The sequence below is a fragment of the Ranitomeya imitator genome, chromosome 2 (genome assembly GCF_032444005.1).
Source record: "Ranitomeya imitator isolate aRanImi1 chromosome 2, aRanImi1.pri, whole genome shotgun sequence".
In the NCBI taxonomy this organism is placed as follows: Eukaryota; Metazoa; Chordata; class Amphibia; order Anura; family Dendrobatidae; genus Ranitomeya; species Ranitomeya imitator.
The window spans coordinates 572,688,724-572,709,432 of NC_091283.1; the positions used below are offsets into that span (position 1 = coordinate 572,688,724).

Genomic DNA, 20,709 nt, shown 5'->3' on the forward strand with positions numbered 1-20,709 from the left:
CAACACAATTCCAAAAGCCAGGAGGTAGTCATCAAGGCCCTAATGTTTAGCACTCAGGAAGGTGAGGGTCCCAGTCCTTCTAAAACTAATGGTACCCGTATCGTGCCAGGTCAACATTTCCCAGCACAGGTTCCCCAAACAGCAAGGAAGTGAAGGTCACAAAAAAAGTACAGAGTATGCTACAAGAGGTGAATCTGAAAAGATACAATTTATGACTCACGGACTCCGGAAGACACCACACCCGTAGGCGGCCGACTTTTGCTCTTTCATCAAGTCTGGCTGCCTATTACAGAAGACAGGTGGGTCAGGGAACTAGTGTCTTTCAGATACCCAACCCACCGGACCGATTCTTCCTTTCTGTCCCCATAAAACCACCGGCCAAGGTTCGTGCCCTCTGACAGGCGGTCTCCTCGCTTTTTCAAGCAGGAGTCACAGTACCGGTCCCCACGGCCGAGCGCTTCCGAGGGTTCTAATCCAATCTATTCGTAGTCCCCAAGAAAGAAGGCAGTGTGCGGCCCATATTGGACCTAAAACAACTCGACAAATATGTATGGGTCCATCACTTCCGCATGGCAGTCTCTTTGGTCCATCATTGCGTCCATGGAGAAGGGAGAATATCTCGCCTCCATAGACATACAAGACGCATACCTGCATATACTGATTGCTCCTGCCCATCAGAGGTTTCTCAGGTTCGCAATTGGCCAGGACCACTACCAGTTCGTGGCTCTCTCGTTCAGACTCGCCACGGCTCCCAGAGTGTTTACCAAAGTCATGGCTGCCACCATGGACGTCCTGCACTCCAGAGGCATAGTAGTCGTTCCATACTTGGACGATCTTCTCATCAAAGCTCCCACCTTCAAGGACTGCGAGCTCAGCGTCTCAATTACACCTCCAGGGGTCTAGTACTCCTTCCCAAGGACCCCCTCGATCTCTCCGGTTTGCCATGAGAGTCCTCGGCAGGATAGAAGCCGTCCCATTTGCCCAGTTTCGCCTCAGGCCTCTCCAACTAGTCATCCTCAAGTCCTGGGACAAAAACCCTTTCTCTCTCGACAGGGAGTTCTGGATAAAATCGTCATCCAAGACGTCCCTGCACTGGTGGCTCAAGCCAACCTTGCTAGCAAAGGGGAAATCCTTTCTCATAGGTTAATGGAAGGTTCTGACCACCGATGCGAGCCTGACGGGTTGGGGTGCAGTGCACCTACACCACAGGGCAAGTGGTCCCCAGTGGAAGCGACTATGCCCATCAACATCCTGGAAATTCGTGCCATCCTGGCATTGAGGGCCTTTCATCACTTACTGGCAGCCTCTCACATCAGAATACAGTCGGACAATGCCATGGCTGTGGCATATGTGAATCACCAAGGGAGGACCCGCAGTACCCAGGCGATGCGAGATGTGTCACATATCCTCCATTGGCCAGAGGACACAGGATCGGTTCTCTCGACTGTCCACATTCCAGGTGTGGACAACTGGGAAGCAGACTTCCTCAGCCAACAAGGAATAGACTCGGGAGAGTGGTCTCTCCATCCCGAAATCTTTCGCCAGATTTGCCATCTCTGGGGGATCCCGGATGTGGACCTAATGACATCCCACTTCAATGCCAAGGTCTCCAACTTCATGGCCAGAACACACGATCCGCGGTCACTCGGAGCAGACGCTCTGGTTCAGGACTAGACCCAGTTCCAGCTTCTGTACATTTTTCCACCTCTCCCCCTGATATCCAGAGTGGTGAGGAAGATCAAGCAAGAGGGAGTTCCAACCATCCTAATCGCATCGGACTGGCCCAGACGTACATGGTACGCCGACATCGTACAACTTACAGTAGACGCCCCCTGGTGTCTCCCCGACCGACCCGATCGTCTATCACAAGGCCCGTTCTACCACCAGAACTCAGGGGCTCTCAATTTGATGGCGTGGCCCTTGAGACCTGGGTTCTAATACAGGCAGGGCTCTCGCCGGACGTCATTGGAACCATGATCCGGGCACAGAAGCCAGCCTCTGCCAAGATGTATTACTGTACCTGGAAAGCTTTCTTTACCTGGTGCGAATCTCGTGGCCAGACTCCACTCCCTTATTCCTTACCCAAAGTACTTGGTTTTCTCCAATCGGGTCTGGAGGCCAGGTTGTCCCTGGGCTCCCTTAAGAGCCAGGTGTCAGCCCTTTCAGTGCTTTTCCAAATCGCATTGCTACCAAGCCGCAAGAAAGGACTTTTCTTCAGGGGGTTTCCCGATTGGTTCCTCCCTACAGATGAATTCAGCAGGAAAAAAGAAAGGAACCAGAACGTATCGTTCCTAATCACGTCTGACCACTTTTAACTAACAACCCAGCATAGCCAGCCACTAGACTCTAAAACTTAACATTTAATATGTATACCTCTAAAATTATGTGTACTTTAAAAACAATTTGATGCTCATGTTTAAACGTGCACTAGACAAGAAAAATGGCATGATCTCACCCAATTGCTGTCTCTCTTCTTGTTATAGATTCTTGTGCTTATTGAGAGCACGGCATGGGACGGAGACCAATAGACCTTTTCCAATGGGGGGGAGGAAAAAAAAAATAAATAGGTAGGTGGGGGGGAAGGGTTTGAAGCCATCTTCCCTGTCGTGCCCCGTGTATAAGATTCCCGCCCTAACAAGGGCAGTCCCCAAGTTTGAGCCTACTTAGTGAAGCCCTTTAGTTAGTATAACCACCCTGGATGATATGTCATCGTTCTCTTCCCAACGCGTTTCCCTCCCCGTTACGGGGGTTCATCAGGGGAATAAAGTGTCCAGGTTAAATGTCCAGGTTAGTGGAGGTATTCTGCAGTGGCAGACATAACCTCATTCAGCAGCGTCCTCCATGTGAGGATAAGGCAGTCCCTTATCCTCACATGGAGGACGCTGCTGAATGAGGTTATGTCTGCCACTGCAGAATACCTCCACTAACCTGGACATTTAACCTGGACACTTCATTCCCCTGATGAAACCCCGTAACGGGGAGGGAAACGCGTTGGGAAGAGAAAGAGGACATATCATCCAGGGTGGTTATACTAACTAAAGGGCTTCACTAAGTAGGCTCAAACTTGGGGACTGCCCTTGTTAGGGCGGGAGTCTTATACACGGGGCACGACAGGGAAGATAGCTTCAAACCCTTCCCCCCCACCTACCTATATCTTTTTTTTTTTTCTCCCCCCCCATTGGAAAAGGTCTATTGGTCTCCGTCCCATGCCGTGCTCTCAATAAGCACAAGAATCTATAACAAGAAGAGAGACAGCAATTGGGTGAGATCATGCCATTTTTCTTGTCTAGTGCACGTTTAAACATGAGCACCAAATTGTTTTTAAAGTACACATAATTTTAGAGGTATACATATTAAATGCTCCCTACAGATGACCACTAGAAATGTGAGACCTCAGTCTGGTCCTGACAGCATTGCAGGAACCATCTTCGAACCCCTTAAGGAGGTCCCACTCCGCCTTCTATCCCAGAAGGTGGTTTTCCTTGTGGCAGTCACCTCACTACGCAGGGTGTCTGAAATGACAGCACTCTCCTGCAGACGGCCCTTCCTTGTTTTTCACCAGGACAAGGTAGTTCTCCGTACCGTCCCATCCTTCCTTCCGAAGGTTGTGTCCCACTTCCACCTCAATGAGGAAATTTCACTGCCATCCTTTTGTCTGGTCCCGGTTCATAGAGTGGAGAAGGCTTTGCATACGCTTGACCTTGTCAGGGCATTGCGTATATATGTGTCTAGGACTGCGTCCGGAGGTCTGATTCTCTTTTCCTTCTCCCGGAAGGCGGCCACAAGGGTCTGCCAGTTTCCTAAGCTACCCTTGCCAGGTGGATCAAATCCACCATACAAGACGCCTACCGCCTTAAGAATTCTCCTTTTCCAGCCGGTATTACGGCACACTCTACACGGGCGGTAAGGGCCTCCTGGGCCATTCGGAACCAGGCTTCGGCACAACAGGTGTGTAAGGCGGCCACTTGGACTAGCCTACACACGTTTACTAAACACTACAGGGTTCATACCCAGTCCTCAGCGGACGCGAGCCTGCGTAGATGTGTTCTGCAGGAGGCGGTGCCCCAAGTGTAGCGGCCTGTCTGCACAATATTCGTCCATTGCCTCCCACCCAGGGACTGCTTTGGGACGTCCCATGTTCCTGTGTCCCCCAATGAGGCGACAGAGTAAAGGAGATTTTGGTGTGCTCACCGTAAAATCTCTTTCTCTTAGCCTCTAATTGGGTGACACATTTCCCATCCTGTTGCCCTTCCGGGCTGTTGTTACTGTCGAGTTCTCATATTGTTTGCTTGAGCTCGTACATAGTTGCCTTCTTATAGGCATGGTTATGTTATTCATGTCACGTTCCTCCTACTGCTTTTGCACAAAACTGGAGAAGGCTGACGCCGTCCAGGGGTGTATACTGCAGAGGAGGAGCCACGGTTAATCTTTTTCAGATTATGCATAGTGTCGCCTCCTAGTGGACAGCCGCATAACACCCATGGTCCTGTGTCCCCCAATTAGAGGCTAAGAGTAAGAGATTTTACAGTGAATACACAAAAATCTTCCTTTTTGTGTAATAGAACTCTCTGGTTAACCCCTTCCCGACCCATGAGGCGTCATGAAAGTCGGTGCCAATCCGACCCATGACGCCTATGTGGCGTCATGGAAAGATCGCGTCCCTGCAGATCGGGTGAAAGGGTTAACTCCCATTTCACCCGATCTGCAGGGACAGGGGGAGTGGTACAACAGCCCAGGGGGGGTGGCTTCACCCCCCCGTGGCTACGATCGCTCTGATTGGCAGTTTCACTTTCAACAGCCAATCAGAGCGATTTGTAATATTTCACCTATTATAACTGGTGAAATATTACAATCCAGCCATGGCCGATGCTGCAATATCATCGGCCATGGCTGGAAACACTAATGTGCCCCCCACCCCACCCCACCGATCGCCCCCCCAGCCCCCCGATCTGTCCGGTACACTGCTCCGGCACCCCTCCGTCCTGTGCTCCGCTCCCCCCGTGCTCTTGTCCGCTCCCCCCGTGCTCCAATCACCCCCCCCGTGCTCCAATCACACCCCCTGCACTCCGATCCACCCCCGTGCTCCGTTCCACCCCCCCCGTGCTCCGTTCCACCCCTCCCGCGCTCCGATCCACCCCCCATGCTCCGATTACCCCCCCCCCTCCCCGTGCTCCCCCCCCACCCCATCATACTTACCGATTCTGCCGGGGTCTGTCCGTCTTCTCCCTGGGCGCCGCCATCTTCCAAAATGGCGGGCGCATGCGCAGTGCCCCCCCCTTTGTCACCCCCATAGGTAGGGACAATAAAAAAATAAAGAATTTTTTTTTCCCACTAATGTTAGAATAGGGGTAGGGTTAGGGGTAGGGTTAGGGGTAGGGTTAGGGCTAGGGTTTCGGTATGTGCACACGTATTCTGGTCCTCTGCGGATTTTTCCGCTGCGGATTTGATTTTCTATTTGAGCAGTTGTAAAACCGCTGCGGAATCCGCACAAAGAAGTGACATGCTGCGGAATGTAAACCGCTGCGTTTCCGTGCAGTTTTTCCGCAGCATGTGCACAGCGATTTTTGTTTCCCATAGGTTTACATTGAACTGTAAACTCATGGGAAACTGCTGTGGATCCGCAGTGTTTTCCGCAGCGTGTGCACATACCTTTAGAATTAGGCTATGTGCACACGGTGCGGATTTGGCTGTGGATCCGCAGCGGATTCGCAGCAGAGTTCCATCAGGTTTACAGTACCAAGTAAACCTATGGAAAACCAAATCCGCTGTGCCCATGGTGCGGCAAATACCGCGCGGAAACGCTGCGTTGTATTTTCCGCAGCATGTCAATTCTTTGTGCGGATTCCGCAGCGTTTTACACCTGTTCCTCAGTAGGAATCCGCAGGTGAAATCCGCACAAAAAAACACTGGAAATCCGCGGAAAATCCGCAGGTAAAACGCAGTGCCTTTTACCCGCGGATTTTTCAAAAATGATGCTGAAAAATCTCACACGAATCCGCAACGTGGGCACATAGCCTTAGGGTTAGGGTTGGAATTAGGATTGTGGTTAGGGGTGTGATTAGGGTTATGGCTACAGTTGGGATTAGAGTTAGGGGTGTGTTGGGGTTAGTGTTGGAGGTAGAATTGAGGGGTTTCCACTGTTTAGGCACATCAGGGGTCTCCAAACGCAACATGGCGCCACCATTGATTCCAGCCAATCTTTTTATTCAAAAAGTCAAATGGTGCTCCCTCACTTCCGAGCCCCGACGTGTGCCCAAACAGTGGTTTACCCCCACATATGGCGTACCATCATACTCAGGATAAACTGCGCAATAATTACTGGGGTCCAATTTCTCCTGTTACCCTTGTGAAAATAAAAAAATGCTTGCTAAAACATCATTTTTGAGGAAAGAAAAATTATTTTTTATTTTGACGGCTCTGCGTTGTAAATGTCTGTGAAGCACTTGGGGGATCAACGTGCTCACCACATATCTAGATAAGTTTCTTGGGGTGTCTAGTTTCTAAAATGGGGTCACTTGTGGGGGGTTTCTACTGTTTAGGCACACCAGGGGCTCTGCAAACGCAACGTGACGCCCGCAGACCATTCCATCAAAGTCTGCATTTCAAAAGTCACTACTTCCCTTCTGAGCCCCGACGTGTGCCCAAACAGTGGTTTACCTCCACACATGGGGTATCAGCGTACTCAGGAGAAACTGTACAACAAAAATTGGGGTCAAATTTCTCCTGTAACCCTTGGGAAAATAAAAAATTCTGGGCTAAATAATTATTTTTGAGGAAAGAAAACGTATTTATTATTTTCACGGCTCTGCATTATAAACTTCTGTGAAGCACTTGGGGGTTCAAAGTGCTCACCACACATCTAGATAAGTTCCTTTCGGGGTCTAGTTTCCAAAATGGGGTCACTTATGTGGGGTTTCTACTGTTAAGCCACATCAGGGGCTCTGCAAACGCAACGTGACGCCCACAGAGCATTCCATCAAAGTCTGCATTTCAAAACGTCACTACTTCACTTCCGAGCCCCGGCATGTGCCCAAACAGTGGTTTACCCCCACATATGGGGTATCAGCGTACTCAGGAGAAACTGGACAACAACTTTTGGGGTCAAATTTCTCCTGTTACCCTTGGGAAAATAAAAAATTGCAGGCTAAAAGATCATTTTTGAGAAAATAATTTTTTATTTTATTTTCATGGCTCTGCGTTATAAACTTCTGTGAAGCACTTGGGGGTTCAAAGTCCTCACCACACATCTAGATTAGTTCCTTTGGGGGTCTAGTTTCCAAAATGGGGTCATTTCTGGGGGATCTCCAATGTTTAGGCACACAGGGGCTCTTCAAACGTGACATGGTGTCCGCTAATGATTGGAGCTAATTTTTCCATTGAAAAAGCCAAATGGCGTGCCTTCCCTTCCGAGCCCTGCCGTGCGCCCAAACAGTGGTTTACCCCCACATATGGGGTATCAGCGTACTCAGGACAAACTGGACAACAACATTTGGGGTCCAATTTCTCCTATTACCCTTGGCAAAATATGAAATTCCAGGCTAAAAAAATCATTTTTGAGGAAAGAAAAATTATTTTTTATTTTCATGGCTCTGCGTTATAAACTTCTGTGAAGCACCTGGGGGTTTAAAGTGCTCACTAGGCATCTAGATAAGTTCCTTGGGGGGTCTAGTTTCCAAAAGGGGGTCACTTGTGGGGGAGCACCAATGTTTAGGCACACAGGGGCTCTCCAAACGCGACATGGTGTCCGCTAACAATGGAGATAATTTTTCATTCAAAAAGTCAAATGGCGCTCCTTCCCTTCCGAGCCTTACCATGTGCCCAAATAGTGGTTTACCCCCACATGTGAGGTATCGGCGTACTTAGGAGAAATTGCCCAACAAATTTTAGGATCCATTTAATCCTATTGCCCATGTCAAAATGAAAAAATTGAGGCTAAAAGAATTTTTTTGTGATAAAAAAGTACTTTTTCATTTTTACGGATCAATTTGTGAAGCACCTGGGGGTTCAAAGTGCTCACTATGCATCTAGATAAGTTCCTTGGGGCGTCTAGTTTCCAAAATGGGGTCACTTATGGGGGAGCTCCAATTTTTAGGCACACGGGGGCTCTCCAAACGTGACATGGTGTCCGCTAAAGAGTGGAGCCAATTTTTCATTCAAAAAGTCAAATGGCGCTCCTTCCCTTCCAAGCCCTGCCGTGCGCCCAAACAGTGGTTTACCCCCACATATGAGGTATCAGCGTACTCAGGACAAATTGGACAACAACTTTCGTGGTTCAGTTTCTCCTTTTACCATTGGGAAAATAAAAAAATTGTTGCTAAAAGATAATTTTTGTGACTAAAAAGTTAAATGTTCATTTTTTCCTTCCATGTTGCTTCTGCTGCTGTGAAGCACCTGAAGGGTTAATAAACTTCTTGAATGTGGTTTTGAGTACCTTGAGGGGTGCAGTTTTTAGAATGGTGTCACTTTTGGGTATTTTCAGCCATATAGACCCCTCAAACTGACTTCAAATGTGAGGTGGTCCCTAAAAAAATGGTTTTGTAAATTTCGTTGTAAAAATGAGAAATCGCTGGTCAAATTTTAACCCTTATAACTTCCTAGCAAAAAAAATTTTGTTTCCAAAATTGTGCTGATGTAAAGTATACATGTGGGAAATGTTATTTATTAACTATTTTGTGTCACATAACTCTCTGGTTTAACAGAATAAAAATTCAAAATATGAAAATTGCGAAATTTTCAAAATTTTCGCCAAATTTCCGTTTTTATCACAAATAAACGCAGAATTTATTGACCTAAATTTACCACGAACATGAAGCCCAATATGTCACGAAAAAACAATCTCAGAACCGCTAGGATCCGTTGAAGCGTTCCTGAGTTATTACCTCATAAAGGGACACTGGTCAGAATTGCAAAAAACGGCAAGGTCTTTAAGGTCAAAATAGGCTGGGTCATGAAAATTTTCAACTTTTTTTTGAAAAAATACCTATATTTTCACAAGTAAACGCAAGTCATATCAAACAAATGTTACCACTATCACGAAGTGCAATATGTTACATGAAAACAGTCTCCAAATCGGTGGGATCCTTTTGAAGAGCTCCAGAGTTATTACTCCATAAAGTGACAGAATTGAAAAAATTTGCCTGGTCAGGAAGGTAAAAACAAGCTTCAGGGTGAAGTGGTTAATGACTGCAAACATGTTTTATTACTGTGATCATTAACTAGCTTTAATCTACCGTGCAGTAAAATAAAAGAAATGCTGCAAGCAGAGGTAACATTTTCGTCCCCACTGTGAGCTTACTTGAGCATGGGGAGTAGTTTTTATTTTGCTCTGTTCTCAGATTTGCCCTCACCCTATATGACATGCTTGCTGGTTTGTTTTTCAGCATTTGCCATTTGAAGAGCCTCATGTCTCTTACAGCACCAAGGTCATTTTTTTTATAGGTAGGTTTTCTCTCTGCAGGAATGGAGACGGAGCTTCCTCTATCATGACAACCGCTCGTCTTGCTTTCATTGGCCTGGGGCTGCGCTGATGTTGATTGCTACACTGCTACTCTTATGTTGTTATGGCAGTCAGCCAGATGGGAGGTGAGCTTGGCACTGCTTCATGTCATTCCATTTATGCTAGCACATCTCATCCTACTGCTGAAAGCAGCTGTCAAATCTTACAAGCCTTTGCTTTTAAGACAAATTCTCACATGGTGATATATTATTGCCACGTACTGTTTTCTGTTTCCTGCATTGGAAGATAGTTCTTGATATTGCCAATTTCCAAGAGTGCCTCAATCTCCTCTCCTAATTAATGCTAACTGCTCAGAGTGACCTAATTGGCTGCTCCTTGGTATCAATTGTGATAAATTTCCTCAAAGGAGTAGACATTTTGTGGGGCATTCAGGGGTAGCATTCACATTTTTAGTAGGCTCCGAGTTTGCATAAGAACCTTCCCACATTACACACTACACGGTAACAAAAATTAGAGGCACATTAACCTTTGTGCAAATGTAATAGGTGTCACCTGCAGTCCTATGTAACACCACAGGTTAGTCTCTCAATAGAGATAATGTAGTAGGTGTCACCCGCAGTCCTATGTAACATCACAGATAACAATAACAAGTACAGAGAATGTAATAGAGGTCAACCACAGTCCCATGTAACACCTCAGATAACATAGTGATAAATCTCTCAGTGCAGGTCACATGCAGGCCTGTGTAAAAACTTAGATAGCAGTGATAATGCTGTATACAGATATTGTTGTAGATCATACTTATTGTCCTATGTGACACTAATAGTACAGCCATACAGTGACCATATAGTGTTAGATACCAGTTGTACACATACGCTCTGTAGGTCATATATAAATTTTAGCAAACATCCTCGGATAAAAGTGTTATCTGAGCATGCTCGGGTGCTGTCAGAGTGTCTTTGGCGTGCTCAAGTACTATGTTTGAATCGCTGTGGCTGCATGTCACGCAGCTGTTTGACAGCCGCAAAGCATGCAAGGATTGGTTGTTTGTTAGGCAATCCCTGCATGTGTGCCATTGAGCAACCGCAGCAACTCGAACATAGTATTCGAGCACACCAAAGCTACTCTGTTAGCCCCTGAGCACTTTATCCGAGCAAGGACTAAGAACTATTCTTCGAAATGCGTCTGCCCGTACTACTATTCCCGCATGGGGGTTGAGATTTTTTATGATGTGTGAATATTTTTAATGGGAAAACTTTTCCTTCAATAAAAATTTCCATGAAATAATTTTTAAAAATGGACCCATCTGAGCTGGATTTCTCCTTGGATGTTTATCCGATCATGGTTTTCTCAACACTAGACTCATATACAGTCATGGCCAAAAGTGTTGACACCCTTGAAATTGTTCCAGAAAATGAAGTATTTCTCCCAGAAAATGATTGCAATTACACTTGTTTTTCTTTTCAGTGTATTGGAACAACACAAAAAAATGAGAAAAAAGGCAAATTGGACATAATTTCATACAAAACTCCCAAAAATGAGCCACACAGAATTGTTGGCACCTTTTCAAAAATGTGGATAAATAAATTTGTTTCAAGGATGTGATGCTTATTCAAACTCACCTGTGGCAAGTAAGTTTGCAACACAGGAATGTCCTGTTGGAGGATATGCAGCCCCAATCAAGTTCCAGAGAAATTCATGCTGTCCTGTAGGCTCAGGGTGCATCAGTGTTAGCATGAACTATCCATCGCCATTTGAATGAAATGAAACGCTATGGTAGGAGGACCCCCTGCTGTCACAGAGACCTAAAAAAGCTGCCTTGCAGTTTCCCAAAATGTACGCGAACGTAGAAGGGAAGTTCCCCAAAATGTACATATATTGCATATCAGCATATATATATATTCTAATATTTATTGCCCCCCTCCAGTGTGTAATAATACATTGAGGAAAAAAAGTATTTAGTCAGCCACCAATTGTACAAGTTCTCCCATTTAAAAAGATGAGAGAGGCCTGTAATTGACATTATAGGTAGACCACAACTATGAGAGTCAAAATGAGGAAACAAATCCAGAAAATCACCTTGTCTGATTTGGCAAGATTTATTTTGCAAATTATGTTGGAAAAATAAGTATTTGGTCATTAAAAAGTTCATCTCAATATTTTTTTATAGATCATTTGTGGTCAATGACCGAGGTCAAGCGTATTCTGTAAGTCTTCACAAGGGTCAAGCATATTCTGTAAGTCTTCACAAGGATGGCACACACTGTTGTTAAGTTGGCTCATTCCTCCATGCAGATCTCCTCTAGAGCAGTGATGTTTTGGGCCTGTCGCTGGGCAACAAGGACTTTCAACTCCCTCCAAAGAATTTCTGTTGGGTTGAGATCTAGAGACTGGCTAGGCCACTCCAGGACCTTCATATGTTTCTTACGCAGCCACGCCTTTGTTGCGCTGGCGGTGTGCTTGGGATCATTATAATGCTGAAAGACCTATCCACATTTCATCTTCAATGCCCTTGCTGATGGAATTCTGCATTTTTTTCTCCTCCAAACATGACGAGTTTTGTTTCTACCTAACAGTTCTACTTTGGTTTCATCAGACCATATGACATTCTCCCAATACTTTTTTGTATAATCCAAATGCTCTCTAGCTAGCAAACTTAAGATGGGCCTGGACATGCACTGGCTTAAGCATGGGAACACATCTGTCACTGCAGAATCTGAGTCCCTGGCAGCATAGTGTGTTATTGATGGTAGCCTTTGTTACGGTCGTCCTAGTTCTATGCAGGTTATTCACTAGGTCCCCCGTGTGGTTCTGGGATTTTTGCTCACCGTTCTTGTGATCATTTTGACTCCACAGGGTGAGATCTTTCATGGAGCCCCAGATCGAGGGAGATTATCAGTGGTCTTGTATGTCTTCCATTTTCTTATCATTGCTCCCACAGTTGATTTCATCATAGCAAGCTGCTTGCCTATTGCAGATTCAGTCTTCCCAGCTCTTTGGTCTTGACCATTGTGGAGTTTGGAGTATGACTGTTTGAGGTTGTGGACAGGTGTCTTTTATACAGATAACAAGTTCAAACAGGTGCCATTATTACAGGTAATGAGTGTAGGACAGAGGAGCCTCTTGATGAAGTTACAGGTCTGTGAGAGCCAGAAATCTTGCATGTTTTTAGGTGACCAAATACTTATTTTCCACCATAATTTGCAAAATAAATTTTGTCAAATCAGACAAGGTGATTTTCTGGATTTGTTTTCTCATTTTGACACTCCTAGTTGTGGTCTTCATATGATGTCAATTACAGGCCTCTCTCATCTTTTTAAGTGGGAGAACTTGCACAATTTGTGGCTGACTAAATACTTTTTTCCCCCACTGTATATACAGTGGCGGAAATAAGTATTTGATCCCTTGCTGATTTTGTAAGTTTGCCCACTGACAAAGACATGAACAGTCTATAATTTTAAGGGTAGGCTAATTTTAACATTGAGAGATTGAATATTAAATATAAGATCCAGAAAATCACGTTGTATAAATTATATAAACTTATTTGCATTTTGCAGTGAGAAATAAGTATTTGATCCCCTACCAACCATTAAGAGTTCTGGCTCCTACAGACCAGTTAGACACTCCTAATCAACTCGTTACCTGCATTAAAGACAGCTGTCTTACATAGTCACCTTTATAAAAGACTCCTGTTCACACACTCAATTAATTCGTCAGACGCTATCCTCTACAACATGGGCTAGACCAAAGCTGGAATGTGATACAAAACCATAAGTAAGACGCTGGGTGAGAAGGAGACAACTGTTGGTGCAATAGTAAGAAATTTGAAGAAATACAGAATGACTGTCAGTCGACATCGATCTGGGGAACCATGCAAAACCTCACCTTGTGGGGTATCCTTAATCATGAGGAAGGTGAGAGATCAGCCTAAAACTACACATGGGGAACTTGTTAGTGATCTCAAGGCAGCTGGGGCCACAGTCACCAAGAAAACCATTGGTAACACATTAAGCCGTAAAGGTTTACAATCCTGCAGTGCCCGCAAGGTCCCCCTGCTCAAGAAGGCACATGTTTGAAGTTTGCTGATCAACACCTGGATCACTCTGAGCGTGATTGGGAGAAGATGCTGTCGTCAGATGAGACAAAAATTTAGGTCTTTGGCATTAACTCAACTTGCTGTGCTTGGAGGAAGAGAAGTGCTGCCTATGGCTAGAGATGAGTGAATTCAATCTGGTCAGGGCTTATTCGGCAAGCTATAGCGCTTACCGAATAAGCTGCAGAGAGCCTATTTGTTGGGCTCTCCATGCATGTGTTGTGATTGTCACACAGCCGCGACACATGCAGCTGATCAGCCATCGCTATCCGGGAAGCCGGGTTCCCTCTGCTGCTTATTCAGTAAGCGTTATAGCTTGCAGAATAAGTTCTGACCCGATCAAATTTGCTCATCTCTACCTATGACCCAAAGAACACCGTCCCCACTGTGAGGCATAGAGGTGGAAACATTATGTTCTGGGGGTGTTTCTCTGCTAAGGGCACAGGACTAGTTCACTGCATCAATGGGAGAATGGATGGAGCCATGTACTGTAAAATTCTGAATGACAACCTCCTTCCCTCTGCCAGGACATTAAAAATGAGTTGTGGCTGGGTCTTCCAGCAAGACAATGACCCAAAACATTCAGGCAAGGGAACAAAGGAGTGGCTCAATAAGAAGCACATCAAGGTCATGGAGTGGTCTAGCTAGTCTTCAGACCTTAGTCCCATAAAAATCTTATGGAGGGAGTTGAAGCTCTGAGTTGCCTCAAAATCCTAATGATTCAGGGATGATCTGCAAAGAGGAGTGGACCAAAATTCCTCCGGACATGTGTGCAAGCCTCATCATCAACTACAAAAACGTTAGATTGCTGTTCTTGCCAACAAGGATTTTGCCACCAAGTATTCAGTCTTGTTTGCCAGAGGGATTAAATACTTTTCTCCTTCACCTCATTGGGGGACACAGGACAATGGGTGTTATGTTGCTGCCACTAGGAGGCTGCCACTAAGTTAATACAAAGAATGTTAGCTCCTCCTTCAGTATACACCCTCATGCTGGCTCCCAGAGAACCAGTTCAAATTTAGTGTCCGTAGGAGGCACACGGGCCTGGTTTTCAGACCAAAAATCCCTTTTTTGTTTTAATTTTTCAATTTTTTATTTTTTCTTCAGATGACGGGCGACGGATCCTTTCAAGACTCTGATCTTCCCAAACCAACAACAGGCGGGAACGTGGAGTGTCGCCTCCACGTCCCCCCTCCTGTGACATGGAACGCCGTGCCTGATCTGGTTTTTAGGGGCGACGAGTCCCTTAAAGGGCACCGATCTCCCCACACCATCAACAGATGGGAACATGGAGTGTCACCTCCATGTACCCCCTTCTGCAGCCAGGCCTAATGCCGGACAACCTGCCCTGTCCCATCCTAGGGACTGAACCCTTGGGATGTACAGAGGCATTCTTTTGGCGTCCGTGCAGCCTCCACTGCATCACCACTGCTAAAGCTGATGATGCAAGGAGGCGGCCGGTCCCTCTCCACCTCCCTGTTAAAGGGATGGTGAATCAGGGTGCTCCCGTTAACCCTGCACCGTCCAAAGATAGCAGGGACAGCAGGTAGAAGATGGGAGAGGACAACGTCCTAGCTTTTTACTATACCTGATACAGCTGTACATTTTGCCACCCGGCAGCTTCTCCTGGTAGGTGGCGGGGCTGGAGGGCTCTGAGCAGGCGGTCTGGGACAGTGCTGGTACTGGGGGTTCCATTCTGGCAGCAGGGGAGGGTTCCCTCTTGTCCCCTGTTTGGCATCGGCCAGCACCAAAAATTTAGACCCCGGCTTCGGTCCTGTGCAGGCTACAACTCGGAGGCTCCACCCGTGCAATGACATGCTCTGGCGGCTCCGCCCAGAAATCCTGCGCTTCTCGTTCAGGATGAGAAACGTCACTGTTATCTCGGCGGCCATATTTTTGGGACACAGGATCTTCACCTGCCGCCTCCGGACTCAAGCTGACATCTGAAAGCGGCGTTTTCTCAGCAGGATCCGTGCGGTACTTAGCGCCGAGGACAGCACTAATCCAAGAACACAGGATCTGGGTAAGGGAGTGCTACACACTCCTTCCTCCTCCCATCTGCAGATACCCTTTTGTCTGTAGGAATCCTTATAGAAGGCACACATAGAGGGGTACACTATGTCCCAGTCCAAAGCACCTAGAACACTTAACAAGACTGTTACAGTCTTCTTCACCTCATGTAACTTTTGCCTGTCTTCATTTTCTAAAGCACAGAGTTCACCACTCTGCAATGACTGCAACCCCAAATACGCTTAGGAGCTGCCGCCGAGCCCAGTGTGCTTAGTCCCCCTGAGTAGGCTTCGTCACTGTCACAATCCATGGCTTCTCTGGACAAGGCGATTTGAATCCCTCCGTGGATTGAAGCGTTCCCATGACTGTTGCAGATGGATCCTCCTTTTGGCGTCTGTGAGCTCTGCCTCGCTCTCCCACACCTGGGATTTGTAGTGATCATAGTTCTGAGTATGAATCTGATGCTTTCTTGGATCTGGACTCGCCAGAGTTTCAGAAAACGGTGGATAAGCTTATTGAGGTAGTCAACCAGACTCTGTAGGTTGACGAGGACTCTGGTTCTGCTCCAGGTCATGCACTGTCTTTTAAGAGGACTAAACGTCAGCATAGAACCTTTGCCGTTCACCTGGAATTTCGCGCTATAATTATTCGGCACAGGGAGCGACCAGATAAACGCTTCACTGGTCAGAAGCCTCTTGAAGCGAGGTATCTTTTTTCAGCTTATCTACGGAAAGATTGGGCTGAGTCTCCAGCAGAAGATCCGTCGGTATCTCGCCTGGCTTCCAAAACCCTTCTGTCCCTACCGGATGGATCATCGATTAAGAATCCTACAGATCACCAGATAGAAAATCTGTCCCACTCCGTCTTTGACGCTTCAGGCTCAGCACTTTATCCATCCTTTGCTGCGGTGTAGGTAGCTAAAGTAATGGTCTCCTGGTCGGAGACCTTGGTTAATACCATTCAGAACAGTAATCTTCCCCCGGAAGCAGCACATCTGGCCAGTCAAATTTCACAGGCAGGAGACTATTTGGTATATGCCACTTTGGATGCGGCTAACAGTGCTGCACTGTCAGTGGCAAATGTCATCACGATCAGAAGAGCATTATGGCTTAGAGAATGGAAAGCGGACTCTGCGTCCAAAAAAATCTGACGTCCCTCCCTTATCAGAGTGGCCATTTATTTGGAGAGAAGCTGGATCAACTTATCTCCCATGCTACAGGAGGGAAGAGCAAGTTTCTTCCCCATCAAAGGCTCAGGCGACCCTTTCGGCGTCAACGTCAAACTCGTTTCTTTTCCTTTCGCACCAACCCGGGCTTGTCCACTACTTCCGCATGGGAGCGCTCCCCCCAAAGGGACAAAGGATCCCAGGTTTGCTAGAGGTCCAACCAGCGGTGGAAGGGTCGACCCATACAGTCTAGATCTAAAGGATCTAGGTCCCATAGATTTTCCGCACAATGACTCCTGGCTTTGTCCGGTCGACAGCACCAAGGTAGGCTGCCGTACACTCCTGTTTCATTAGGCCTGGCGAATGGGTCATATAACTGGTGTCTTCTGGATACAAGATCGATTTTCCCTCTCATCCCTCCACACGGTTCTTCCCTTCCCGTCCCCCAAAATCTGAGGTAAGGGCTCTTTCCCGTGCTCCAGGATGGAGTCATTGTTCGCGTCCTGGAAAAAGAAAGTTTCAAGGGGATGACCCTGGACACCTCTCAAGTGTTGGTGACTCTCCCTCAAGACAAAGTCCTAGCCCTTCAGCAAGGAGCCCACATACTTTGCCACTCATCCCCTCATTCCGTTCGCTTTGCGATGAGGGTTCTGGGAAAAATGGTGGCAGCTATGGAAGCAATCACTTTTGCTCAACAGCATCTCCATCCCCTACAGCATGCTGTTCTGGCTGCCTGGGACAGGAATCCTCTCTCCCTCGACCGTCGGTGTCACTTTACCCCTGTGGGTCAGGCAGGCGCTCAGATGGTGGACGTTAAGCTCTTCTCTCAACCTGGGGAAATCTTTCTCCTGGTTCAGTGGTTTGTGGTGACTACCGACCTACCGACTACAGTCTCCCGGGTTGAGGAGCAGTCTTTCGTCACCACACCGCTCAGGGGCGCTGGTCAACTCGGGAATCGAGACTTCCGATCAATGTCCTGGATGTCACGGAGTTACCGCGACAGAGCAATACCAGAAGACCACGGTGTCTGACTGCTTCCACTTCATCGCTGAGAAGAAGCACTTCTGTGTATTAAACGTGTTTTGTTTTCTTTCAGCAGGACAGGTGTTAATAGGCCATGTGGAAATTCCTGCTTTCAGCTGTGCTCAGTTAGCAATTCCTTTCTCCTATAAAAGCTAGGCTTTCTGATCAGATCCTTGTCTGAAATAGCACTTGCTTGATAGACCTGGAGTAGTGAGGAGCTGGTGTTTGGAGAGCTGGAGGAATTTATTGTGCGACAGTTGTATGGTTTGTACGCTTGGAATATTCCTCATCCTTACCTGCTTTATTTACCCTCCCCGTCCTTCACACCCTGGTGGATACCTTTGTTATTTGTGAGAGCATATTTTGTGTGAGTGGAGTTTTCTTTTTACCCTTGTCTTTGTTACCCTGTTTGTCGGGTTGGTGTACTGTTGTACACTGTAGCGCCTCTCTTCCCCGGGTGGGGGAAGGGGACAGACTCAGGGCAGCAGTCAGGAGACAGGGTGAGGGCGGAGGCCCCGGCATCCTCGCCATCTGAGGTACCCCGGGGAACAGGGCAAGTTAGGGCGCCCTCTAGAGCTAGGGCCAGGAAAGGTGCCCCTGGTCCCAGTTTGCTCACCAGTCCAATCGTGACACTGGAGAGCCGAGCGATTCGGCTAGCCCTGCAGCAGTTCCATTATCTTCCCAGTGGGTCACCCTATCCAAATTCAGTCGGACAACGCCACGGCGGTGGCATACATTAATCATCAAGGGGGTACCTGCAGCAGGGCGGCCATGTGCAAGGTAGCTCACATTCTTCAATCGGCAGAGAGGAACCACTCGGTAATCTCAGCAGTGCACATCCTAGGTGTAGAAAACTGGGCGGCAGACTTCCTCAGCTGTCAGGGTCTCGCCTGAGGCGAGTCAGAACTTCATCCGGAAGTCTTCCAACAGATCTGCCTTCTCTGGGGAACTCCGGATGTAGATCTGATGGCGTCCAGACTGAGCGCCAAAGTACCCGAGTTCACAGTTCGGTCTTGAGATCCAAGAGCCATCGGAGTGGATGCTCTGGTTCTTCCATGGTGCCAGTTCCGTCTCCCGTATGTTTTTCCTCCGCTTCCGCTACTTTCGAGAGTCATCGGGAAGATAAAAGCGGAAAGGGTCTCTGTGATCCTGGTTGCTACTGACTGGCCACGTCGGGCGTGGTTCGCAGAGCTAGTACAACTCTTCGCCGATGTTCCCTGGCGATTGAGGGATCATCCAGATCTGCTCTCCCAGGGCCCGATTTGCTACCAGAACTCAGAGGTCCTGTGTTTTAACGGCTTGGCCATTGAATCCTGGGTTCTGACCCAGGCGGGATTCTCGCAACAAGTTGTTTCCTCAATGATTAGCGCTTGTAAGCCTGCGTCAGTACGTATCTATCACCGCACCTGGAGAACCTTTTTCGCTTGGTGCAAGAATCACGGATGCCCTCCCCTCGTCTTTTCCATTCCCACCATTTTAAACTTCCTTCAAAACGGTCTAGACTCAGACCTGGCGCTCAGCTCTCTGAAAGGCCAGATCTCGGCCTTATCGGTCTTATTCCAGCAAAAGATTGCGACAAAACTGCAAGTAAAGACTTTCATGCAAGGGGTTTCACATGTGGTACCTCCCTTTTGCAAGCCGTTAAATCATTGGGATCTTAACTTGGTCCTGGGGTCTTACAGTAGACTCCTTTTGAACCGCTTCAGGATGTCTCTGTGACCTTCCTGTCCTGGAAGGTCGCCTTTCTTGTTGCGGTAACGTCAGTCAGGCGAGTTTCGGAGCTAGCCCCTGTGTCCTGTCAGGCGCCTTTCCTTACTTTCCATCAGGACAAGGTTGTCGTCAGGCCGTCCCCGTCCTTTTTGCCCAAAGTGATCTCGTCCTTACATCTTAACGAGGACATTGTTCTTCCCTCGTTTTGTCCGTTACCAGACCACAGAGTGGAACTTCACACTCTGGACGTAGTGAGAGCTCTGAGAAGGTACATCTCGAGGACGTTGTCCTTCCGAAGGTTGGACGCTTTATTCGTACTTCCTGAGGGTCACAGGAAGGGTTTAGCCCCTTCAAAGGCCACGGTAGCCAGATGGATTCGTTCCACCATCCAGGAGTCCTACCACGTCAGAGGTCAGCCTATCTCAGCGAGGATCAGGGCACACTCTACTCATTTGATGGGGGCTTCTTGGGCCATTCGGCACGAGGTGTCAGTGGAGTAGGTCTGCAAGGCTGCAACTTGGTCCAGTCAGCACACAGTCTCGAAGCACTATAATATTCACACCCAGACTTACGCTGATGCGAGTCTGGGCAGGCGAATTCTGCAGGCCGCGGTGGTGCACATTTAGGCAGTTGTTGCGTGGGGCCTGATCTGTTATGCTGTTCCCCAGCCAGGGACTGCTTTGGGACGTCCCATGGTCCTGTGCCCCCCAATGACGCGAAGGAGAAAAAGGGATTTTGGTTTACTCACCGTAAAATCCTTTTCTCCGAGCCAATCATTGGGGGACACAGCACCCACCCTGTTAGCCTAATGGCTTTGTGCTTGTTCCGTAATTTGTCATGTTGTACTCTAATATGTTGTTAATGATCTCCTACTGCTTTTACACTGAACTGGTTCTCTGGGAGCCAGCATGAGGGTGTATACTGCAGAGGAGGAGCTAACTTTCTGTGTATTAACTTAGTGTCAGCCTCCTAGTGGCAGCAGCATAACACCCATGGTCCTGTGTCCCCCAATGATTGGCTTGGAGAAAAGGATATTACATTATATTATATTAGTACACAAAAATCCCTTTATTTTTCACTGCAAAATGCAAACAAATTTATATAATTTGTACAATGTGATTTTTCTGGATTTAATTTTTGAGATTCTGTCTCTTAATATTAAAATTAACCTACTCCTAAAATTATAGATTGTTCATGCCTTTGTCAGTGAGCAAACTTACACAATCAGCAAGGGATCAAATACTTATTTCC

At 47.2% G+C, this 20,709-nt stretch overlaps 1 protein-coding gene across 5 annotated transcripts in view; it reads left to right on the forward strand.

Moving 5' to 3' along the window:
* The window catches only part of TMEM94 (transmembrane protein 94), a 184,495-nt gene that overhangs the window by 16,058 nt on the left and 147,728 nt on the right, over positions 1–20,709 (forward strand). For 4 of the 5 annotated variants that reach the window (XR_011318417.1, XM_069752181.1, XM_069752182.1 and 1 more), the window contains exon 4: positions 9,458–9,582. Coding sequence is in view for 3 of the 5 variants with exons in the window: in XM_069752181.1 (XP_069608282.1) it covers positions 9,458–9,582 (125 nt within the window). In the remaining 2 variants the exon portion in view is untranslated. The other variant, XM_069752184.1, reaches the window with a different exon arrangement.